The following is a 25,374-nucleotide window of genomic DNA, read 5'->3' as shown; positions in this document are numbered from 1 at the left end:
TAAAAAGAAAGTGCCAGTGCAAATTACAGAACATCGTCGCTTCCTCATGTGCGGCGTTTCCACGGGCCTGGGAGGGGACGCAGAGGCTACGCCGGTGGTCCCAGCCTGCAGCGTTCACGTGAGGAAACTTCCGCAAAAGCCCTGATGCATGCACATTCTGACTGCAGAGGCCAGAGCATCCCGCATTTTGGAGGCTGAAAGGCTCTCCATGGTCCCCTAGCATAACCTTTTCCGTTAACAGAGGAGTCCGCTGGATCGCAGAGCTAACTGAAAACAGCTAGAATTAAAATCCAAGTCACCCGGCCCGGCATCAGCAGTCATTCCTTTCCACCACACAAAACTGGCCAGGAAGACGGACTCTGGCGCGCCCTCCCAGGCCGAAGCGCATTTCTTCGCTAACGCGCGAGGGGTAGGCTGCATAGACCCGGCGCAGGGGGTGTTCATTTTTGGATCCAGCCCTGTAGTCACTTTAGCTAAACCCGGTTCCAAAGGGGTGGGAGTCGTCGGAGAGGAATGGCCTCTGTATCTCCGGAGACGGAAACACCAGGACGAAGAGGCCCTAAGAACTTGTGCCCGGGGTGCGACCAGGGGGTGGGGGGCAGGGGGCAGAGACCCTGAAAAGCTCCACCGCCGAGCCCCAGGGCAGCCTCCCGGCAGGACTGGACTCGGCGCGGGCGGCTGCAATGCTCCCGGGCGCGGCGTTGGGACCCCGCGGGCCACGTCGGCTCCGCTGCCCCGACGCCAGGGCCCGACTCGCGTCTCCCTCGGGCGGGGCACCACAAGGGGCAGCGAAACGGTGGTGGGGGCGGGCGCCGCGCTCCTTCCCGTCTCCTCCCCGCCAGCTCCGGGCCCGTCCTTTTCCGCCCGGCTCCCGGCAAGGGTCCCCCGACTGGCGCCCGCGCGTCCTCCCTCGGCTGCTGCAGGCCGGGCCGCGGCGTCGAGCGGGGGCGGCGGGGCGGGGCCCGCAGCCATTGGCGAGCGGCGGGGCGGGGGCGGGGGCGCGGAGGGTCGGCCCCGGGACGCGCGCAGCCGGCCCGCAGTTGCAGCCGTCGTCCGCAGAGCCAGTTCCTAGCGCAGAGCCGCGCCCGCCATGAGGGAGATCGTGCACATCCAGGCGGGCCAGTGCGGGAACCAGATCGGCACCAAGGTGGGCCTGGCGCGGTGGAGGGCTTCTCCGCGGGTGGGCTGCTGGCGGGCTCCGGGTCTCCCGGCGCGACCCCCGCCGGGGCGCGCACCCGCTGTGTGCCCCTGGGTCCTCGGAGCCCGGTGCGGACCCGCGAGGGCCGCAGGGAGGGAGCGCCCAGGGCGTGGCCGGCCTGGGACCCTCTACTACTCGCTCCCCACCCCCATCCCAACTGGGAGCGGCTGCCGGCGGCTCAGGCGCGCCTGGAATTCGGCCGCCGGGGCGCCTGGGGTGGGCGCGGGTGGCGGCGTCCCGGGCTCTGGGTTCTGAGCGTCTGTCCCCCCGCCTTGCCCTGCCCAAGTTTTGGGAAGTGATCAGCGATGAGCACGGCATCGACCCGGCCGGAGGCTACGTGGGAGACTCGGCGCTGCAGCTGGAGAGAATCAATGTCTACTACAATGAGTCATCGTGTGAGTAGCAAGGCCGCCGCGCCCTGCCCGGCCGGGACCCGCGTGGACGCTCGGTCGCCGCCTCTTAGCGCGGCGAGTTTGCTTCGGGAAAAGTTCTCTCGGGGTGTAGCAGGATGCCCGGCCACTCCCTTCGCTCCTCCGGGGCGGGAAATCCGCCGTCAGTTTATTCAAACAGCTCGATTCAGCCTATCCTGAGGGTCTGAGCGCTTGAACGGGACCACCCGTTAGCGTTGTGAAATCAACGTAGCGGTTCCTGTCCAGCCTTCTCTGTCTAGCCGGGCGCGGTGGCTCAAGCCTCTAATCCCAGCACTTTGGGAGGCCGAGACTGGAGGATCATTTGGGCCCAGGAGTTCAGGACCAGCCTGGGCAGCATAGGAGACCACCCCCCCGCCCCCCTCCTGCCCCGATCTCTACAACAATTTTAAAATTAGCCGGGCTTGGTGGCCCACCCCTGTAGTACCAGTTAACTGAGGGCTTGAGCTCAGGAGGTCGAGGCTGCAGTGAGCTGTGATCGCGCCACTGCACTCCAGCCTGGGTGACAGAGCGAGACCCTGTTAGAATAAATTAGAGCGTTTCTCAAGGATCCTTGGGAAAAACAAAGCTTCCCCCCCCCCACCCCAGTTTAAAACGTATCTCTTATTGGGGATTCTTGGCTAAAAATTTGAGAAACGTTCTCTTAAGTGACTTTTCTGGTCCCTTGCAGACCTCTGAAAAGACTTTAACCTCCCTGGAAGTTGAAACTCCAGGCAGTTCTCAGCAACTAGTGGAGTTTTATTCATTTACGCAGCAATGACAAAAGGCTGGGAACATCAGGGCATGGAAGATGAAATTTCTAGAGGACACTAAGGATAGTTCCAGTATACACTGCACTTCATGTTAATCCCTCACCCAGCTTGGGTACATCCATTTTCGATCTGGGCGAGTGCACTGTAGGACAGGAGTTGAAGAGCAGGTCCTATCTGGAATCATATTAACCGTGTCCTCACTGGGAACAAGTTCTAGCCCAACTGGCATGAAATTTCCACACAAGAACACTCTGACTCAAAATGAGAGTGACTCTGGGGAAACAGAGCCAGTGGAGTGCTCCGGGTCACAAGGTTCTCAGACTGCACATGGGCACATGTATGTGTATGCATGGGGGAGGTGTCACAAAGCAGAGAATTTCATCCAAACCTGGCAATTTGCTGTAATACATAGTTTATTTCCATGGAGCTAAAGTTGTAAAACTTCCTAACAGGAAAGAGGTGTCAGGGTGAGCTGGAAAATACAGTAGGCAGGAAGTCAGGGGACTTGATTTCTCATCCTGCCTCTTCCTGGAACCTCCTCTGCCAGGTCATGCCTGGACTCGTTCCTCATTCCAGTGTTAAGGTTCTAGGATTTTTTTTCTTTCTTTTTTTTTAAGAGACAGGGTTTCGGCCAGGCACGGTGGCTCACCCCTGTAATCCCAGCACTTTGGGAGGCCGAGGTGGGCAGATCACAAGGTCAGGAGATCGAGACCATCCTGGCTAACACAGTGAAACCCTGTCTCTACTGAAAATACAAAAAAAATTAGCCGGGCGTGGTGGTGGGCACCTGTGGTCCCAGCTACTTGGGAGGCTGAGGCAGGAGAATGGTGTGAACCCAGGAGGCGGAGCTTGCAGTGAGCCGAGATCACACCACTGCACTCCAGCCTGGGCGACAGAGCGAGACTCCATCTCAAAAAAAAAAAAAAGGTCTCACTCTGGAGTACAGTGGCATAACCATGGCTCACTGCAGTCTTGACCTCCTGGGTTCAGATGATCCTGCCACCTCAGCTTCCAGAGTAGCTAGGACTAGAGGTGCACACCACCACACTTAGCTAATTTTTTTGGTTTTTTGTTTGTTTGTTTTTAGAAACAGGGTTTTGCTCTGTTGCCCAGGCTGGTCTTGATTGAACTCCTGGGCTCAAGCGATCTGCCCACCTCAGCCTCCCAATGTGCTGAGATTACAGGGATGAGCCAGTGTGCCCAGCCAATTCTGTGATTCTAAGAAAGTTCCTGTACCCTTTCTGAAAAGATCCTGGTTGATCCATTCCAGGCAGCTAGAACTGGTGGGACTTGAAAGGGGGAAGTCAATTACTTTAGAAACCTGAAAGGTAACTCTTGTGGGTGGTTCTTTTCTCCTCCAGCTCAGAAATATGTGCCCAGGGCCGCCCTGGTGGACTTAGAGCCAGGCACCATGGACAGCGTGCGGTCCGGGCCTTTTGGACAGCTTTTCCGGCCTGACAACTTCATCTTTGGTAGGTTCCATCTTTCTCACTTTCTTCTTCTTCTTTTATTTTTTTAAATCAAATATTTTATATGCCAGATTTAAAGCATCACGTGTCATAGAAAAAGTGTGAATGGAAATCAATGGTTCCCAGCCCCACCCCTCCCATCCCTAGCTGGGTTCATCACAAGGAACAGTTTTTTTTAAATCTTGACTTTTTTGGTGGGAAGGAACCTCTATCTCTCTAAATGAAATTCTTCTACTGGTAGTTCTTGATTAAAAAACAAAAACCAGGCCAGGCGCGGTGGCTCATGCCTGTAATCCCACCACTTTGGGAGGCCGAGACGAGCGGATCACGAGGTCAGGAGATCGAGACCATCCTGGCTGACACGGTGAAACCCTGTCTCTACTAAAAATACAAAAAATTAGCTGGGCATGGTGGCACGTGCCTGTAGTCCCAGCTACTCGGGAGGCTGAGGCAGGAGAATCGCTGGAACCCGTGAGGTAGAGGTTGCAGTGAGCTGAGATTGCAGGCAGAATTAGGTAAATCCTTTTTTTCTTGCTTCTTCCACCTAAAAAATGATAGTAAAACATATCTTTCTGCAGACTTCTAAAGAAAATTATATAAAATTAAATGAAGTGGTACCATTAATGTTATCAAGTAGAACCTACAGGATAGGTGGCAGATTTGGAAGTTTCCCACCTATTTTAATGTTAGAGACCACATATCTATTGACATTATTGCTAAAAAAAAAAAAAAAAATTCCTCACTCAATCAAACATATTTCCAATACCTGTGAAAGGCAGTGTCTTCCAAGAAAATGTGAAGAATTTGAAGACTGATTCTGGCTTAAAAGCACTATGGTGTAGGAATCAAATACATCATGAAAAATCTACATTCCAACCCCTTTCTCAAAAGGCACCAGGAAGAGATAGTTTAATTGAGGGTAACAGACAATCCCATTATCCAAACCATTCCAGAGAGAAAATGATGGAAAACTTCCCAACATTTCCTATGAGGCTAGGTAGCTTCTACTAGAACATACAAGTGAAAGCTGTATATCAAACTTACTTAAAAATATAGATGCAAAAATCCAAAATAAAATACTTAGAATATCAAATGCAGTTGTGTTTTTTTAAAAATATATTAATAGCACATTGTGACCAAGTAAGACTGAGACGCAGACAGTGTAATGGTTAGGAGTCTGGCTGTGCTGCCATACTCCCTGGGTTTAAATTTTGGCCCTTCCACTCACTATGTGGCCTTAGACTTATTTAACTTACTTGTGACTTAATTTCCTCATCACAAGTGGGACTGTCTACCTCTTAGTGAGATGTAAGGATTAAATAAACACTTAGAATGTCTAGTACAAAATAAGTGTTTGAGAAATACTAGCAACATCCCAGGAATGCAAGGATGGTTCAACATTAAGAAGTCTACTAATAGATTAAAGACAACATCTTAATAGATGACCCAAAAAAGTGGGGTTTTTTTCTGACTCCCAGCAGGAAACAATTTTTTAAAAAAGATTAAAGTTTTGGAAGCCAGGAGCAGTAGCTAATGCCTGTAATCCCAGCACTTTGGGAGGCCAAGGTGGGTGGATCACCTGAGGTCGGGAGTTTGAGACCAGCCTGACCAACATGGAGAAACCCCATCTCTACTAAAAATACAAAATTAGCCTAGTGTGGTGGCACATGCCAGTAATCCCAGCTACTCGGGAGGCTGAGGCAGGAGAATCACTTGAACCCGGCAGGCGGAGGTTGCGGTGAACCAAGATCGCGCCATTGCACTCCAGCCTGGGCAACAAGAGTGAAACTCTATCTCAAAAAAAAAAAGATAAAGTTTTGGATGTGTTCCTGATTTGTAGAGGACAAAAAAACTTCTATGTAAGCTGGAAGTAGAAAGAAACTTCCTTTATTTACAGATTATCTACCAGAAACCCATAGCAACATTACACTCCCTGGTGAAACATTAGAAGCATTCCCAGCAGAATTAGGTATAAGAAACAGATGTCCATTGTCTCTACAATTATTCCATGTTCTGAAGGCTTTAGCCAGTGCACAAAAACCAGAGAAAGAAAAAATGCAAATCATGTAAAGGAAAAGACAAAAGTGTTATTTGTTGATGAAATGATTCTCTTGGAGTTTCCAGATAGGCTATCAGCTGAAAAATGACTAGCACTTACAAGACTTCAGTAAGGGAGCCAGACACAAGATAAAATATTCAGAAATTAATAGTTTTGCGATCAGGTTACCAATCTTTCTGATTTGCCTGGAACTGGGAGGTGTTCCCCAGGACACTAGACTTTGAGTGCTAAAACTGCCAGGGTGCCAGGCAAACTGGAACAGATGAATCACATTAAAAGCAATAATCACTGGGGAACACATCCTATTCACAACTGTAATAAAAGCTATAAATACCTGGGGACAAAATTTACTACTAACTAGAGGCAAGAGGGAATTAAAACAAAATATTCTCCCACCAGATTGGCCAGTATTTCAGAAGCTGCTAAGACCTAGTGTTGGTGAAGGTGTTTGGGAAAATAACAGCTGTTCAGAGAACTACTTAGTAGATTGAGCAAATCAATAATTTCCATCCAAGAGTTCCAGTTCAAGGAATCTGTTCTGCAGAAATGCTCACACATAGAGATTGCAGATTGGCCTCCAGGAGAGCTGAATCCATTTGCATGCCCACGGGGGGTGTCTGAGAGCTCCTCTTGCCCGGTGTCATCCTTGTCAATTCAGAGGGACTGCTCTCTGAGTACCGTAATAAAGACCTGACTTGGATAACATTAATATTCTGTATTGTGAGAAAGGAAAAAGTACGACCCTACTTTATACAGATCAGCACTGAGTAACTCACTTACTAAGTAGGTATAGACTCAGCAGCCACAGCTTCTTTCTGGACCACATTCCCAGGTCACAGAGTTAACGTAGCCAGGAAGAAAGAGCACTGCACCGGGAGAGGGAAACTGAGCAGCTGACCCTAGCTCTGTGCCCGCTGGCAGCATCAGTTCCCGTCTCTGGGTGTCTTCACTTTACTATCTGAAATGAAGGACCCCCCCAAGCATCTTGGGGTCACAGACCCCTGTAAGAATCTGTGAGAAGAAATGGCCCTATCTCCCCCACTTCTTGTAGAATTCTGCCCAGTCTTCTCCTTGAGGTTCAGTGGATTTTTGGTGAGAATCTGAGCGAGCGGACAGCTAAGATTTCTTGAGTCTGAATTATAGTTGGCTGAGTCTACCGTGGTCTCAGTAAGCTTTACCAGACACAATTCATGTATTTCCAACTAATACACCTTTTAGAAATCACACCTCTTCTTTGATAGGCAGTGTGTGCACATGGTGCGCAGCTGGAAAGGCCATACAGTGAAAACCCACCTCCCTCCCTGCCTGCCTCCCTCGCAGGAGTCCTTCCTGAGATTGGGAAACAGTTACAAGCATATCTGTGAATTTTTATAGATAAAGAAGATCTTAAAGTTTTACGTATGTAAAATATGTACCTTCTTCAAAGAAGGATATGAAACAACAGTAAAAGACAGGCATAAATGTAGCAGTTTACAACACAGAGTCAACTGTGAGCTCAGCTGTGGCTGAGAATTAATTTTAGCTCTGGGTTTATGGCAACTAAATCCAAAAAAGGAAGCACAGCAGGTGACACAGCTGACATTGTCTCATAAAGGGGAATATATGCTTTTAATATATTTAAAAGGGAGCTCTCCCCACCATCCTGAGTGATTTGTATTTATTTTTAATTTGTACTTTGCTTTGCTTTTTAAACTTTGCTTTTTTTTAGCAAAAACTAATATAACCACACTCTTAAAAGTTTAAAACTAGAGTTAAAAAAAAATTCTGTATGCTCATCATCTTAGTGTAATTATTGTCAGCACTGAGGTATTTTTTTCACCTTTGTTTCTTTCTTTTTGCTGACTTTCATTATTGTAATCATGGTATCATTTATATCTTTTTCCATTGAACATTATATTATAAACCATATTTCACATTTAGTTTCTAAAATCCATAATTTTTAATAGCTCCATAATGTGTAATTCTTTATGCAACTTTATAATGGCCAATAATCAGGAAGCTGTTTCTTTTCAGCTTTTTGCTCTTAAAAGGAATATTGAACATCTTGATTCACTTAAATTTGTCTGTTTCTGACTTTGATTTCAGAATAGATTCTCAAAAAGCAAAATTACTGGGTCAAAGAGTGAAGAGATTTAAGCCCTTTTTACACACTTCCAATTGGATTAATGCCACCAGCAGTGTCTGAGAGCATAGTTTTTGCTGCACTTTTGCCTGAAATTAAACTTTTCAAAGAAACGTAGCAACTGAATGCTTATTTTATGAGAGACTCAGGGCTTTAAGAACTACTTTATAGGAAATGTAAGAACAGCTCTGAATTTGGCCCTTCTATTCTACACTGACGTAAATTGTCAGTGTAAAACAGAGAAACCTGCACACATATCACACCAGGACTCACGCATAGAGGAGCCGGAAGGCAGGACGTTAAAATGCAACTCAGCGCACGCTGCACTGTTCCCCAGGGGAAGGGTGGTTAGCCGAAACTCATGCCACACCCATTACTGCTTTTTGAGATAAAATAGGAAAAAAGTATATAATTCTACATAGTTGAGTAAGTTCACACTCACACTTGTTACACAGGGCTTCATGTACCAGTGGCCGGTTTTATTTCTTAAATGGGTAGTAGGTGTGTAGAGATTCATATTATTTTTCATATGCTTTTGCATGCCTTAACTCTGTCAAAAGAAAGATGTCAGTTGTCTCAAAGGTGTGGTCACGGAAAAGGCAGCTTTCATGGAGAAGGTTTTCAGCAGGTCATGGCTGTTTGGCCCCGGCCCAGTCTGCCCCAGGCCTGGCAGCAACTGAGGGACCCAACCCAGTCTGGATGGGTGCCCCGAGGAGGCCTCACCCACCAGCAGTCAACGCAGTGCAGCCAGGACCTGGCCAGGTCTCAAGAGAGAGTCAAAGCCATGAACTGATCTTTATGACATGAGTGCATCACAAACTATTGAAGTGGTGAGAAGCTAGTTTCTCATAGCTGCCACGTTAGCAATTGTGAGTTTTCTTTGGTTTATTTGAATTGAACATTGGGAGAGTGTAAGGTCTTTCTAGCTGTTGACAAATGGGATCACGAAGATTAAGACAAATTAAGACAGACCTATGGTGCCCATTTAGTTATCTAATTGTCCCTGTAAGCCTTCAAAAATGTTAGAAATGACCTTTGGCACATAAAAACTGTCCCCGAAATTGCTTCTTGCATCTTTGCTTCATCTGACTTGCAACCCTATTTTTGATTCAGAATGTTTTAAGTTTTCAACAGGTTGTACTGACATGATATGTCTTTAATAGGAATTTTAGCAAGTTGACACCATTTTGAGTTAAGAATTGTGACTTGTTTAAATGAATATGCTTATTTGTTAAAATAACATATTATGGAGAATGGAGAAGTATCCAGAATGTATAAACATTCTATATTGTTTAGCTAAATAGTTTTTAAGTCGTTCTCCAGTAAAAGAGGCAGAATTGTCTGTGAACTGGAGATGATCCATCCTCACTGGCTTTATACCATATTGTTTCAGTTAGAGTTGGTAAATTACAATAAACCAGTGTCATTCCATTTCCAAATAGAGTTTGAAATGATTTAGGAAACACTCACTTACATTAGTAGTGTATACTTTTAAAAGTGAAAGTTACCTATAATTCCAGCACTTTGGGAGGCACAGACAGGCAGATCATCTGAGGTCAGGAGTTCGAGACCAGCCTGGCCAACATGGTGAAACCCTGTCTCTACTGAAAATACAAAAATTAGCCAGGCGTGATGAGCACCTGTAATCCCAGCTACTCGGGAGGCTGAGGCAGGAAAATCACTGGAACCTGAGAGGCGGAGGTTGCAGTGAGCCGAGATTGAGCCATTGCACTGCAGCCTGGGTGATGGAGTGAGACCCTGTCAAAAAAAAAAAAAAAGAAAACTTTCAAGTTGGGCAGTGGCTAATGCCTGTAATCCCAACACTTTGGGAGGCTGAGGCAGGTAGATCACTTGAGCCCAGGAGTTGAAGGTCAACCTGGGCAATATAGTAAGACCCTCTGTACAAAAAGTTTTTTTAAATTAGCTAGGCGTGGTGGTGTGCACCTGGGGTCCCAGCTATTCAGGAGGCTGAGGTGGGAGGATCACTTGAGCTAGGGAGATTGAGGCTGAGGCTGCAGTGAGCGGTGTTTGCGCCACTGCACTCCAGCCTGGGCGACAAAGCAAGACCCTGTCTCAAAAAAAAGAAAAGAAAAACTTCTGTAATGAATTGCTGGTTGCATAGCAGTCATACCTACTCTATTGTTGGAAAGTTTTGTGGGAAAAGAATGAAGCACCAGAAAGGTAAACGTTCTTCCAGCCTCTTTCTGTATTTCTAACTTTTTCTTCCAGATTCAGGGCTAGAAGAGGGGGCACGAGTACACAGACCCTTGACACTTACTCCATCACCCATTGTGAGCTCGAAACCAGAGGGGGCACTCAGAGAAAACCCTGGGGACCTGTTGCAGCCCCACTGCCAAAGCTTAGAGTTGGCAGCCTCCTGCTAACTGTCTGGAGTCACTGACTAACATCACACCTTATCAGTACAGAAGATGTTCAGTTCACGACTCCCAAATATTTAACTGGAACATCTGTTGCTATGAGACAGTGGCAAAATATTTTTCAGAAGTCACCAGCTTCCTCCTTTCATCAAGAGCACAGAAAACTTCATGGCTATTCATGCTATAAATATTGAGGAAGCTGGGTAAATGGTGTGAGCTGCAGAGGGAGTCAAGTTCAGCATCTCCGTCCACTTACAGCTAGCTCAGGTCTGATTGATTGGGGTTCTATGTTTGCCAAAAGCCACCTACTATTTTCAGTTGTTGGTTTCTGCTATTTTAATGAAATAGGTCCCAGGCTATTTTGACAGCTGCCCTGGGTCTTTCCTTTGTAAAATGTGACAGCTCTAGCACCGAGTGTGGACCAGCCCCGAGCTTGTTCCTCCCAATACCTATGTTGTAGTTTTGCCAGGTGCTGCCTGCTAGGTTGGGTGGGGAAGGGGTGGAGAGAAGTTGGTGGGGGCTTAGGAAGGACGGTAACCGTTTTCTCGCCTACTAAGAGAAGGCAGTCAGCTAGGATTTGCTGTGCAACACAGCTGGGCAGGAAGAAGAGAATCCCGTTTGTAAGGGAACAGTCACATACTAGATGCTGTCTACGGCTTGTGAAAAACACAAGGAAATGGCCACCTGAGAGTACTAAAGTGGCCAGGCCCACGGGGTGTGCTGCAAGCACACAGCAGGCATCTGCCTAGCCCGGCCCCCCTGCAGAGCCATAGGGCCTGCCATGCCAGTGACACTGGGTTTTGGACTGCCAAATGGGGCAAAGACAATAGGAGAGAAAGGCTGAGCTGATTTCTCAGTGGGACTGAGACGGAGATCTAGGGAGGCTGATGCTGCAGACAAGTGCAAGGGCCCTCTGTGGTCAGTTTCAGCTGGCCAGTTCTGCTCTCTGGAAACTTCAGTGTTCAATATTTAAATGTGTGGTTTTGTTTGTTTGTTTGTTTGTTTGTTTGTTTGAGATGGGGTCTCGCCTTGTCACCCAGGCTGGAGTGCAGTGGTAGGATCATAGCTCACTGTAGCCTCAAACTCCTGGGCTCAAGCAGTCCTCCCACTTCACCCTCCTGTGCTAGGATTGCAGGTGTGAGCTACCATAGCTGGTCTTATTAAAAAAAAGTGTTTAATGTTTTCATGTCAAAGTTAAAACAAAGTGCTTGTACATGGTTTTTTCAAACAGTACACATAGATTGTGTATACAGTGCAGAAAGGGAAAGCTCTCATCCCTTCTACTGGTGGCCCCTGAGGTTTTATTCCCTAGGGGGATAACCGAGTGTGTAGACAGCTGGGCTGTGTCCTGCTGACATTTTTCCTTTTTTTTTTCTTTTTTTTTTGAGACGGAGTTTCGCTCTTGTTGCCCAGGCTGGAGTGCAATGGCACAATCTCAGCTCACTGCAACCTCCACCTCCTGGGTTCAAGCAATTCGCCTGCCTCAGCCTCTGGAGTAGCTGGGATTACAGGCACCCGCCACCACACCCAGCTAATTTTTTGTATTTTTAGTAGAGACGGGGTTTCCCCATATTGGCCAGGCTGGTCTCAAACTCCTGACCTCAGGTGATCCACCTGTCTCGGCCTCCCAAAAGTACTGGGATTACAGGTGTGAGCCACCGCGCCCGGCCCTGCTGACATTTTTCTGTGTCCATGTGCACCTAGGCAAGCACACAGAGCTGATTTTGTTTGGGGAAAATGGGATCCTGCTACACACACCATTTTGCAGCCTTTTGAAAAATTCATTAATGTATCTCAGACATCCTCCATGACAGTCACAGTGCCTACCATTGTATATGTCATCATTTAGTAACTTCCCACTTACTGATGACATTTTAAAATTTTTCGTTAAAGAAGAGCTGGGCTCAGGGGTTCACACCTGCAATCCCAGCACTTTGGGAGGCCAAGACAGGATGATCACTTGAGTTCAAAAGTTTAAGACCAACATGGACAACATAAGGAGACCCTCTCTACAAAATTTTTCTTTTTTTTGACGGAGTCTCGCTCTTCACCCAGGGTGGAGTGCAGTGGTGCGATCTTGGCTCACTGCAAGCTCCGCCTCCCGGGTTCACGCCATTCTCCTGCCTCAGCCTCCCGAGTAGCTGGGACTACAGGCGCCCGCCACCACGCCATGCTAATTTTTTTTGTATTTTTAGTAGAGACGGGGTTTCACCATGTTAGCGAGGATGGTCTCAATCTCCTGACCTCGTGATCCACCCGCCTCGGCCTCCCAAAGTGCTAAGATTACAAGCGTGAGCCACCGTGCCCAGCCAAAAAAATGTTTTTTTAATTGTCCCAGCTACTCAGGAGGCTGAGGCAGGAGGATCCCTTGAGCCCAGGAGTTGGAGGCTGCAGTGGCTATGATTGCACCACTGCACTCCAGCCTGGGTAGCAGTGGAAGACCCCATTTCTAAAATAATAATAATAATAATAAATTCCTTTTTTATACTTTAATCTTCACTTGATTATCATAAAATACATGTTTTAGTTAAAATGTCATAAAGCTAGAAATGAACTCTCTTAGGACCCCATCCTTCAAAGACAACCTGTGCTTTCTTAATTGCATTGTAAATGTTTTAATAAAGTAATGTTTTTTTTTTCATTTTGCTACCTAGCTAGGTAAAACATTTTCATGGTTTAGGACTTAAAAGGAACAAAAGGGTATATAGTGAAAAGTTGATCTCCTTCCTACCCCAAACTAGTGTTAAGATTCTTGAATGTCCTTTCAGGTATGTTCAGGCAGACACATATATTCACACACATACAATGGAGCCAGCTGTATACACTGTTCAGTACCCTGGTGTCCCTCCCTGGCTCCCCAGCAACGTATTTTGAAGATCTTTCCATTTCACAAGTATGGCTGCCTCATTCCTGTTGATGGCTGATAGTATCCTCTGCAGAGGTACCGCCATGGATTTAACCAGTCTTCAGTTAATAGGTATTTGGGTTGTTCCCCTTTTTATTATTATAAACTGTTCCTCAGTAAACATTTGTATATATGTCATTTTGCACATGTATGGGTCTATCCAGAAAAACTTACAGAAGTGTAATTGCTGTGTCTAGGGGGATAATTTTGATAGCTGTAGCTCAGCTGTTCTACAGCCCACTGCCCTTGCTATCTCCAGCAGCTCCCGTGGGAAGTGGCCTTCCCCAAACCCTCAGCAGTGCAACTCAGGTGTTTGGATCTCTGTCAGTTTCACAGCAGAAAAACAGAATCTCCTTGTTTTAATTTGCCTTTCCCTTATGAGAAGGGTTTAGCATTATTTCCAGTACCTAAGCTATTGGAATTTCCTTTCCTGTGAGCTGTATGTTTATAGCCTTTGCCTGTTTTCCTACTGGCTGTTGTTTTTCTTACTGATTTGAGGACTTCTTTAGATATTTAAGGAGGGTATCCTTTATATGTGATATGAGTTATTAACAGTCCAGTACATACATTTTAACATTAAGTTCAATACACTTAATGAAGAATCACAGAATTTGTTTTTTCTTGCACTGAACACCTACAGTGTTTAGCACTGATAAATGCTTCATCCCCCCCAAGAGTAGAGCCACTGTGTAAGGCTGCACTTGCTATGTACTGCAGAATCCAGGGGTGCCATCAGTAGACCTCATTGTGAGCAGGCCCGTGTCCCAAATTGCATGGGAGCCCCTTGTCCACTAATTAAAGATCGACAAGTGAAAGGCAGCTTGCTTACCCGATGTAGCACTTGGCAGCTCACAGAGGCAGCCTTGGTGGTTTCACTGCTTCATATTCAGTGCCCCCAGGGTGAGTGCAGCATCAGGGATGGACCTGCCCACGTGAAACCAGAGAGGCTGGTCTTTGGCAGTGGTTGTGAATTGTTGCCACCAGCCGTGTGTAGACAAAAGTCAAGTTGGAGTAAGTGGGGAGAGGTCTGTATAATGCAATGCAAGTTTTTATGACTTGAATTAGTTAAATCTGCAGCCCAAAATTTCATGAAAATAAATATTTAAAACATTTTATTAAAAATTAAATTGACAAAGTCATATTAGAAATTAGTATTTCAATTTTCCCAACTCTAAGTATACTGAAATAAATTGCCTTAAAGTGAAAGAGTGAGAGTGTATTTAGTAAGTCTTGGTTAAGCCTTTCTGGTTTACATTCAGAAACAAGAAAAGAATGACTGATGTAAAATGTCATGACCTGCAAGTTAGGTCGTTTCCAATTCTGCTTTCTTCAACATTGAGTTGTTGGCCAGGTGCGGTGGCTCACGCCTGTAATCCCAGCACTTTGGGAGGCAGAGGTGGGCGGATCACTTGAGGTCAGGAGTTCAAGACCAGCCTGGCCAACGTGGTGAAACCCTCTCTCTACTAAAAAATACAAAAATTAGCCGGGTGTGGTGGCAGCAACTGTAATCCCAGCTTCTCAGGGGGCTGAAGCAGAATTGCTTGAACCCAGGAGGTGGAGGTTGCAGTGAGACAATACCATGCCACTGCACTTTAGCCTGGGCGACAGAGTGAGACTCCATCTCAAAATAAATAAATAAATAAATAAACAAAATTGAGTTGTTAAGTGACAGATGATTGAAAATACTTTTTTTTTTTTTTTTTGAGACAGGGTCTTGCTCTGTCACCCAGGCTGGAGTGCTGTAGCACAATCTTGGCTCACTGCAACCTCTATCTTCTATGCTTAAGTGATCCTTCCACCTCAGCCTCCCGAGTAGCTGGGACTACAGGCATGCACTACCAGACCCAGCTAATTTTTGTATTTTTAGTAGAGGTGGGGTTTTGCCATGTTGCCCAGGCTTGAAAATACTTTTTGATAATAGCTCACTATTTGATTTTTGGGGTGTAACTCTGAAGACAATCAAAGAACTGAATGACATTGTAGAACATAATTCATTCCCATTTACATGTATCTGTGGACAAGATTTCTCATATATGTAAAAATTAAGAGGAATAGAATTGATCCCAAGCCTTGGCCCTTTCTGGCAGTATTTAATATTCACCCTTGGATAAATGAATTAATAGGAAAAAAATAGATAGATAGATAGATAACATTATTTAATACTTTGTAATCACAGGAAATTAAAAAGAATCAACTTCAACTGATTGGAATTATTTCTGATTTTTAAATATATTCTATCAATACATTTAACAGAAGAAGAGTTTTTTAAAGTGATTATATTGTTTCCAGAAATTAAAATTATATCATATGCAACTATTTGATTTATGAAAAATAATAGATGTTAACTTTAAAATAAATGAGGTATCTAGTATCTAGTTTTTTCAAATGTTCATTAGCCAAGTGTAGTGGCATGTGCCTGTAGTCCCTGCTACTCAAGAGGTTGAAGTGGGAGAATCACTTAAGCCCAGGAGTTCAAGGCTGCAGTCAGCTAGGGTGGTGCCAGTGTACGCCACCCTGGGTGACAGAGCGAGACCTTGTCTCTAAATAAATAAATACAAATGTTCACAGCAATGTATGAAAGCCATTGCATTATATGAAACTCGTAGTGCCCAGAAAACCAAAAACAAAAATTAGTTCCTCCCACTCCTACGTGCATCTGTTTATATGGACATACAAACCTGTGTAATTTTTACAGGTGGGAAAAAAAAATGCTTCTGCTAGTGAAATAATCCATTTTAAAATGAGATAAAATGAAAAATAGGATTTTAAATTTAAGAGCCAATCTTTCAAATTTTTTTAGGTAAAGTAAGATATACATAAGCCTGTCTGGCAAAAATGCACCATTATGGGGCTGGCCCGGTGGCTCACACCTGTAATCCCAGCACTTTGGGAGGCCGAGGTGGGTGGATCACGAAGTCAGGAGATGGAGACCATCCTGGCTAACATGGTGAAACCCCATCTCTACTAAAAAATACAAAAAATTAGCCAGGTGTGGTGGTGGGTGCTTGTAGTCACAGCTACTGGGGAGGCTGAGGCAGGAGAATGGTGTGAACCCGGGAGGCGGAGCTTGCAGTGAGCCGAGATCGCACCACTGCACCTCCAGCCTGGGTGGCAAAGCAAGACTCCGTCTCAAAAAAAAAAGCACCATTATGCAGAAAACAGACTAGGTCTCTTTCTTGTTACTTGAACTCTGCATAAAATACAGAAGTCTTTCAGACATATTAAGCTCCTTTTCTCAACTGGCCTGGAAACAATTTGAGGGCAGGAATTACTTCCTGTGCTTAGTATTTAATTATAGGGGCAGAATAAATAATTGGTTCTGCAAACATTTTGCAACAGTAATTCTGGATGATGAATGAGGGGCTCCATTAACATGAAAAAGTGTCAAGTTTTAAAAATAAAATACTTGGGCCGGGCGCGGTGGCTTACGCCTGTAATCCCAGCACTTTGGGGAGCCGAGGCGGGCGGATCACAAGGTCAGGAGTTCGAGACTATCCTGGTTAACACGGTGAAACCCCGTCTCTACTAAAAATACAAAAATATTAGCCGGGAGTGGTGGCAGGCGCCTGTAGTCCCGGCTACACAGGAGGCTGAGGCAGGAGAATGGCGTGAACCCAGGAGGCGGAGCTTGCAATGAGCCGAGATTGCGCCACTGCACTCCAGCCTGGGCGACAGAGTGAGACTGCGTCTCCAAAAAAAAAAAATAAAATAAAGAAAGAAAAGAAAATACTTATACATAGTACAGTATAAGATTCAGAAAGCCCAAAGGAGAGAACTTTTTTTTTTTTTTTTGAGCTGTAGTCCCATTCTGACGCCCAAGCTGGAGTGCAGTGGCACCATCTCAGCGCACTAGAACCTCCACCTCCCAGGTCCCAGGTTCAAGCAATTCTCCTGCCTCAGCCTCCCAAGTAGCTGGGACTACAGGCTCCCCACCACCACGCCCGGCTGATTTTTGTATTTTCAGTAGAGATGGGGTTTCCGCATGTTGCCCAGGCTGGTCTCTAACTCCTGACTTCAAGTGATCCACCCGCCTCGGCCTCCCAAAGTGCTGGGATTACAGGCATGAGCCACGGCGCCCGGCCAGTAACTAATTTTTTTAATGTATACCTTTTGTTCCCTTTGAATTCTACCATGTGCAAGAATTACCTCTTTAACATGGAACAACCAGGTCAAAATGTATATACATCTTTAAAATTGACCAGTAGCTACTTTGACTTGCCTAAAAACGTACCAGTGCCTCTGCTCAGCTGCACCGTTGGTGGGTGCCTGTTTCCCCGGCCCTTCCCTTTGGCTAACAGCACATCATGGAATCACTTCACACCCTCCTTGTCGGTGACCAAGCATGGTGATGGCGCAGCCCTTTCCTGTTTAAACGGCACGGGACTCTCTTTGTTGCAGGCCAGACGGGTGCAGGGAACAACTGGGCGAAAGGGCACTACACGGAGGGCGCGGAGCTGGTGGACGCAGTGCTGGACGTGGTGCGGAAGGAGTGCGAGCACTGCGACTGCCTGCAGGGCTTCCAGCTCACGCACTCGCTGGGCGGCGGCACGGGCTCAGGCATGGGCACGCTGCTCATCAGCAAGATCCGTGAGGAGTTCCCGGACCGCATCATGAACACCTTCAGCGTCATGCCCTCGCCCAAGGTGTCGGACACGGTGGTGGAGCCCTACAATGCCACACTGTCGGTGCACCAGCTGGTGGAGAATACAGACGAGACCTACTGCATCGACAACGAGGCGCTCTATGACATCTGCTTCCGCACTCTGAAGCTGACAACGCCCACCTACGGGGACCTCAACCACCTGGTGTCCGCCACCATGAGTGGGGTCACCACCTCGCTGCGCTTCCCGGGCCAGCTCAATGCTGACCTGCGCAAGCTGGCGGTGAACATGGTGCCCTTCCCGCGCCTGCACTTCTTCATGCCTGGCTTCGCGCCGCTCACCAGCCGCGGCAGCCAGCAGTACCGGGCCCTGACCGTGCCCGAGCTCACCCAGCAGATGTTCGACGCCAGGAACATGATGGCCGCCTGCGACCCGCGCCATGGCCGCTACCTGACCGTGGCCACCGTGTTCCGCGGGCCCATGTCCATGAAGGAGGTGGACGAGCAGATGCTGGCCATCCAGAGTAAGAACAGCAGCTACTTCGTGGAGTGGATTCCCAACAACGTGAAGGTGGCCGTGTGCGACATCCCGCCCCGCGGCCTGAAGATGGCCTCCACCTTCATCGGCAACAGCACGGCCATCCAGGAGCTGTTCAAGCGCATCTCCGAGCAGTTCTCAGCCATGTTCCGGCGCAAGGCCTTCCTGCACTGGTTCACGGGTGAGGGCATGGATGAGATGGAGTTCACCGAGGCCGAGAGCAACATGAACGACCTGGTATCCGAGTACCAGCAGTACCAGGATGCCACCGCCAATGATGGGGAGGAAGCTTTTGAGGATGAGGAAGAGGAGATCGATGGATAGTCGGAATAGAGCCGCCCCAGCTCAGATCCTACAACACGCAAGTTCCTTCTTGAACCCTGGTGCCTCCTACCCCATGGCCCTGAATGGTGCACTGGTTTAATTGTGTTGGTGTCGGCCCCTCACAAATGCAGCCAAGTCATGTAATTAGTCATCTGGAACAAAGACTAAAACAGCAGAGAATTGCGGGTTCTACCCAGTCAGAAGATCACACCATGGAGACTTTCTACTAGAGGACTTGAAAGAGAACTGAGGGGCCACAAAATAAACTTCACCTTCCATTAAGTGTTCAAGCATGTCTGCAAATTAGGAGGGAGTTAGAAACAGTCTTTTTCATCCTTTGTGATGAAGCCTGAAATTGTGCCGTGTTGCCTTATATGAATATGCAGTATGGGACTTTGAAATAATGATTCATAATAAAATACTAAACGTGTGTCTTCATCTCTCTAGCCATGTGCATAAATGACGTAAGTTACTTTGTATGGTTACAATGGCTACTTGGGTCACTGGTCTCTCCCTGGGGTGAACTCCTCCCCACTTCAGTTCACGAAAACAAGAGAGGAAAGGGCTCTTCTTTAAATGGAGGCTTTAAGGGGGGCAGCCAAAACTGTTGCTAGCTGGAAGGCAATGCAGTACAAACAAAAGCCCCTCCTCCATCCGCAGCCACCTTTTAGACTCCCACAGGATCTTGCATTTTCCCAAGTCAGGTCCTGGGCTAGGGTTCCCCAACCTTGTAGGGGAACAAACAGCCCCAAAAGGCCTCCGGACAAAGCCAGGGGTGCTGGGTGGGAGCTGGGGTGCCAACAGCCAGCCCTGCATGGAAGGGATGGGCCCTTTTCTGCTGTGACCCATCACACCTGATGGCTTCTACCACCGGCCACACCTTTGGAGTTTCCAAAGATAAACTCCACGGGGCACGCACAGTAGCCCTGCTAGTGCCTGGTACAGACCTCACTGTTGACAATATTTTTGCTTTACTTCTTCCTGCCCTCTTGAAGCTGTGAACGTGGGACTTGCTCTAGCCATAAGAATGAGCACAGTGTGTCACCCCCGAGTGGAAGCGTCATGTGCCAGTGCCAGCCCTCCTGCTCTGCCTCCCACGTGGGCAGCCCCCCCGATCCCTCCTGTCCACCCGTCCAGGTTCCTGAGTGACCATCCTGGGCAGAGCCCACTCTGACCTGTGTTGGACAGGGAATAAGAGACAGACAAAGCTTTGTCATTCGGGACCACTTAGGGTTAGGGTTCCCCACAGTACAACCACAACACCACCCTTGGTCTGTGATCCCAGGCCTTACATTGACTAGCTGTATTTATTTTGTGTTAAGCCCCAGCCTTGGGCAGATGGAAAGTTCATCACTAAACACAGCAGCATGGCTTGAGGTGATCACAGATCTTTTTGCAGAAATCTGAACTATTCTGAGACCACAGTAAAAATAAATCTTACCAGCTCACCACCCACATCTGTCCTGAAAACATGTTCCGTGTGATCGTGGAAAGATCCATGCATGAGCAGGCCCCACAAGACGGTGGCACAGGTAGCCACGGTTGCTCGTAGCACAGAGGGCCACTTGCACAGGTTGAGCAGCCATCCAGGGCCCAGAGCTTAAGGTTGCTCACCTCACCAGAAACATGGGTGTTGTCGGTGCTATCTGGCTTTGTCACTCTTACTGTATCAAGCCTGACTGACAGTGGGCCCCACTCTCGTCCCCCGGGAGGCCTCACAGCCAAGGCCTGTGAGAGGGCAGCCCACGCTGGCTCCACGCCTTGCAGTGGTTGGATAAGGAGTAGACAGCGTCTCCTAATCATCTACTGCCTGTATGGTAAAAAGCACACCCAGCACCCTCACAACTGTGTGAGCCTCAGCCTGGAAACAATGCTTCATTGGGCACCTCCCAAAAACACCCTATGAGGAAAGGAAGTGGCCAGTGTGGCAATGCCTGCAGGTGCAAAGGTCCAGCAGGGGGCGCCTGTTCTCCTGGCATGCTGAGCTGTGGAGTCCAAACAGCTGCTTCCATGGCCTGCCAGGGAACAGGTGGGTATCTCAGGCTGCTGGGAAGTAGCCATGGGTGGAGCATGCATGGCCTGGGGCCATGGCAGGGATGCCACTAGATTGTGTTAATTCTAAAGCCACTGTTCCGACAACATCAACATCACACAAGGCAAGCTAGAATAATGCTAAAACAGACCGCTAAAAATGTAAATAGTTAAAAATGCCAGTGTCTCCTCCATGTCCAAATAACAGCAATTGATAGAAGACTTAGCAAATCTTCCTCATGCCATCTTTTTAAAGGAATTTTGATATAGGTTTGCAACACTACAGACTCACTTTTCTGGAAGCACATAACCAATAACTCCCTTTCAATAGACAATAGGAGCAGCTTACCAGTCAGACCACTCCTGAGATGTCCCCAGAGAGCCAGGGCCCAGGGGACTCCAGCTTAGTTCCACTGTTCCTTCTCTAAAATCCAGGTGATGGCTCAGGTCAGCCTGCCAGGCCCGCTACAGTTATACGTTAACTTCTAGACCCAGAAGGTGTGGCCAACATCTGGCCATGACTGGCCTCTTGAGGACCTGCACTGGGGTGGTTATCATGGATTCAGGCCATGACTAACCCCTCAGGACCCATGTACTTTATATCCAGAGCTCAGTGCATCTTTACAGGACACATAACTCTAGAAGGTTCCAACCTCCTGTGGGAGCTGAGGCTGAGATTTTGAAGGATTCTCCTCTAAAAAGCAAGAAAATTTAATTTCTTGCCATTATGTTTTCTAAAAATATCCAGAGCATAAATAGGGACCCTTTGTGTGTTCAGAAAAGTACAGTGTTGACATTTTATTTTTTATGTAAAGAAGCCATATTTACATAATACATTCATATTTTTAAGTATGTTACAGCTCCTGTAGAAAACCATTCCATTAAGACAGCAACAAGTGATCTGGATTCAATCTTTAAAATATTAAGTCAAATTAAAATGTTCTTATCAGGACTCCAATTTAATTTCACAGCCCATCTGCACAGGGGAACTGAGGAGAAACAGGAATGAAGAGTGGGCGACAAAGAGAAAGCATCCCTTCCCACACGCCAAGAGTCCAGTGCAACGATCCCTGCCACACGGTCAGCCGACCCCACTTGGTGCCACAGGGTCCAGCCTCGGCCACTCCGGGCTCAACCTTTCCAGCATGTCTGGGAGCCCAATGAGGCTATGGGACAGTGTGCATTTCCCTCAAGGCCTCCGGAAAGTCACCTGCCACCCACTGTGACCTCTGAGGCTGAAAGGACTAAGGACTCCTTTCCCCATCATTTCAGCTGGGCCAGTGGCTGGCTAAAATCAGCGCAGCATTCCCATTCTTCTGAAAGCCACAGCTCAAATAATGCACCAGCTGAAACCACAGTGGACAGACTGAGATGGCCTCCCTCTGGGCCTCTAGTTGGCAACTTTCTCACCCGGGGGCTCCTCTTTCTCCTTTTCCCGCTCCTTGTTCCAGTCCTTAAGGCCTTCTGGAAGTGAGGTGTCCTCATCCAAGCTGCCAGTGCCTTCCACAAATTCTTCATAGGTAGATTTTTCCGCAAATGGTCTGGGGCCCAAAAGTTCAACCATATCATTCTTATCTAATACTTCTTTTTCTAACAACAGAAGAGCAACCTGAAATATGAACAATTTTCATTAAATACAGTTACTCAGCAAAGTCTATTCAGAAATATTAATTTTTTATTTACAGGTGACCCCATTCCAAAAAAGGATTTAAGACCAATGAAGAAGATGTCTCATACATAAGGTTGCATAGATTTAGAGTAAGATGTGCAAAATATCAAAGCAACCAATGTCCATCTGTAAGGGATACATTTCCATACTAGACATATTTCCACACATCTGCACAATGAATGCTGACCATCTATAATAAGGAGGAAGCTGGCCGGGCACAGTAGCTCGCGCCTGTAATCCTAGCACTTTGGGAGGCCGAGGCGGGTGGATCACAAGGTCAAGACCATCCTGGCCAACATGGTGAAACGCTGTCTCTACTAAAAATGCAAAAAAATAGCTGGGCATGGTGGTGTGCGCCTGTAGTCCCAGCTACTTGGGAGGCTGAGGCAGGAGGATCGCTTGAACCCGGGAGGCGGAGGTTGCAGTGAGCCAAGATTGTGCCACTGCACTCCAGCCTGGGCGACAGAGCGAGACTCCTTCTCAAAACAAACAAACAAAAAAAAAAAATAGGAGGAGGCTGTGTATGTTCTATATACATCTCAGAGATACACACTTCAATTAAAAAAACAAGATGTTCAGTGTGCACAGCATCTTACGTTTGCTTTTCTGAGGTGATAGGAATGTATCTTTTTACGTGCATTAAAGCAGAATAGGCAGCCAAGTGCGGTGGCTCACACCTGTAATCCCAGCACTTTGGGAGGCCGAGGTGGGCGGATCACCTGAGGTCCGAAGTTCGACACCAGCCTGGCCAAAATGGCGAAACCCCGTCTCTACTAAAAATACAAAAATTAGCCAGGCGCAGTGGTGGGTGCCTGTAAGCCCAGCTACTCAGGAGGCCGAGGCAGGAGAATGGCTTGAACCCAGGAGGCGGAGGTTGCAGTGAGCCGAGATCACGCCATTGCACTCCAGCAGCCTGGGCAACAGAGCAAAACTCGGTCTCAAAAAAAAAAAAACAGACTAGGCAGGAGCCATTAGCTTAGGGCTTTTTCTGTACCCAGAACCCATCCATACACAAACTGGAACTTAACCTAGAGGCATTCTTTGTAACTAACTTCAAATTAAGCTTCTACCAATCATAAACAGCCAACCAGCCAACTGTGGCAGAACTTGGGACCATGCATTGGACCACACAAATAAGGCAAATGCCCAGCAGTAGCCAATCAAGCAGTCATGCACCGCTAACGACCTTTCAGTCAATGATGGGCCACATGTAGATGGTGGTCCCGTAAGATTATAATACCTTATTTTAACTGTACCTTTTCTATGTTTAGATGTGTTTAGATACCATAGTGTTACAATGGCCTGAAGCACTCAGTACAGTCACATGCGAGCAGGTATGCAGCCTAGGAGCAATAGGCCACACGACACAGCCTAGGTGTGCGGCAGGTGTAGCGCACTCTGATGCCTGCACGACGACAAAATCAACTAACAGCGAACTCCTCAGACCGTATCCCCATCATTAAGCAACACATGACTGCAGTTTCTTTCTTTGCTTCTAGGCTCAGCCTACAAAAGCTTGCTGCTCATGCTGCCGGAGCAGAGCTCTGAACTTCTAATTCTGAGGGCTGCCCGATTCCCAAACTGTTCTTTGCTCAAATAAACTTATTTGTTAAATTTATTTTGTCTAAAGTTTCTTTTAAACGGTACATAAAAAATATATGGCCACGCGCAATGGCTCACACCTGTAATCCCAGCACTTTGGGGCGGCGGATCACCTGAGGTCAGGAGTTCGAGACCAGCCTGCCCAACATGGTGAAACCCTGTCTCTACTAAAAATACAAAAATTAGCCTGGCGTTGTGGCACCTGCCTGTAATCCCAGCTACTCAGGAGGCTGAGGCAGGAGAATTACTTGAACCCAGGAGGCGGAGGTTGCAGTGAGCCAAGATGGAGGCACTGCACTCCAGCCTGGGCAACAGAGGGAGAGTCTGTCTAAAAATAAATAAATAAATAAATAAATATATATATAAAACAAGGGCAGAGATACAAAATGAAGGCAGGAAGGTTAATGTGACAGTAGTTTACTTTGGAGTTCTATTCATTTGTTACGGCTGGACCATAAATTTGACACTGCACGTTTTAACAGCCTACAGAAAAAGGGACCCCTACTGGATTACACACATGGAAGTGTGACGGTATCATGAGAAGAGGGAACAGTGTTTATGTTAGATCATACACCTAGTGTAAAGAAAATTAAGCAGTTTAAATTATAAGTTGATCTCATAAAATGACTCTTTTTTTTTTTTTTTTGAGACAGAGTCTTGCTCTGTCACCCAGGCTGGAGTATAATGGCGCGATGTTGGCTCACTGCAACCTCCGCCTCCCAGGTTCAAGTGATTCTCCTGCCTCAGCCTCCCCAGTAGCTGGGATTACAGGCGTCCACCACCACGCCCAGCTAACTTTTTGTATTTTAAGTAGAGATGGGGTTTCACCATGTTGGCCAGGCTAGTCTCAAACTCAGCCCCTCAAAGTACTGGGATTACAGGCATAAGCCACTGCACCTGGCCAGACTTATTTCTTGAGATAACTCCTTACTCTGAAATTTAATCTATTTGTAGTTTGCAATAAATGTTATGTTTTTAAAGATATAAAATTATGAAAGTTTTGTCTTTTCAGTTTTTAAAAATTTTATTATAAAATGCTTCAAATAGGTACAAAAGTGGAAAGAATGGATAATCCCCATGTAACCACTATCAACAGTGATCAATTTAGAAACATTCTTGTTTCAGCTCTCTAGATTATTTTTAAGAAAATCCCAGATGTCATATCATTTTATCCATATATATATATATATATTTTGTCTATATCTCTAAAAGATTAAGATTGTTTAGAAAACCAGAAAACTATAATGCTCTGATTTTAAAAATATATTGTCTGCATATACGTAAGGGAAAAAAGCTTTA

General features: G+C 46.8%; 2 protein-coding genes across 5 annotated transcripts in view; one reads left to right on the top strand and one right to left on the bottom strand.

Annotated features, from left to right (window-relative positions):
- The first annotated feature begins 995 nt into the window (after window positions 1-995).
- On the top strand, window positions 996-24,091 carry TUBB6 (tubulin beta 6 class V). 4 transcript variants are annotated; one of them, XM_057300451.2, is made up of 4 exons: window positions 996-1,147; window positions 1,485-1,593; window positions 3,740-3,850; window positions 21,776-24,091. In XM_057300451.2, exons 1-4 carry the CDS (start codon window positions 1,091-1,093, stop codon window positions 21,811-21,813), a joined length of 315 nt encoding a protein of 104 aa, XP_057156434.1. In that variant the 5' UTR covers window positions 996-1,090; the 3' UTR covers window positions 21,814-24,091. The 4 variants fall into 4 exon arrangements, with proteins under 4 accessions (XP_057156434.1, XP_034799621.1, XP_063453243.1 ...); XM_034943730.2 differs by lacking the exon at window positions 21,776-24,091 and adding an exon at window positions 17,710-19,211; XM_063597173.1 differs by lacking the exons at window positions 1,485-1,593; window positions 21,776-24,091 and adding an exon at window positions 17,710-19,211 and having other exon boundaries at window positions 998-1,147.
- AFG3L2 (AFG3 like matrix AAA peptidase subunit 2) overlaps window positions 21,570-25,374 on the bottom strand; it is a 48,332-nt gene continuing 44,527 nt past the window's right edge. The window contains exon 17 of the mRNA XM_003817869.5: window positions 21,570-22,413. Coding sequence (XP_003817917.1) covers window positions 22,195-22,413 — 219 coding nt within the window. The 3' untranslated portion in view covers window positions 21,570-22,194. The remainder of the gene's footprint in view (window positions 22,414-25,374) is intronic.

The sequence above is a fragment of the Pan paniscus genome, chromosome 17, assembly GCF_029289425.2.
Source record: "Pan paniscus chromosome 17, NHGRI_mPanPan1-v2.0_pri, whole genome shotgun sequence".
Taxonomy (NCBI): Eukaryota; Metazoa; Chordata; class Mammalia; order Primates; family Hominidae; genus Pan; species Pan paniscus.
This window is presented reverse-complemented; position numbering and strand designations above follow the sequence as displayed.

Coding starts and splice junctions, on each gene's coding strand:
- TUBB6 (XM_034943730.2), top strand. CDS start 1,091: ATGAGGGAGATCGTGCACATCCAGGCGGGCCAGTGCGGGAACCAGATC. Junction 1,148..1,484: donor GGAACCAGATCGGCACCAAG/GTGGGCCTGGCG, acceptor GCCCTGCCCAAG/TTTTGGGAAGTGATCAGCGA. Junction 1,594..3,739: donor CTACTACAATGAGTCATCGT/GTGAGTAGCAAG, acceptor TTTCTCCTCCAG/CTCAGAAATATGTGCCCAGG.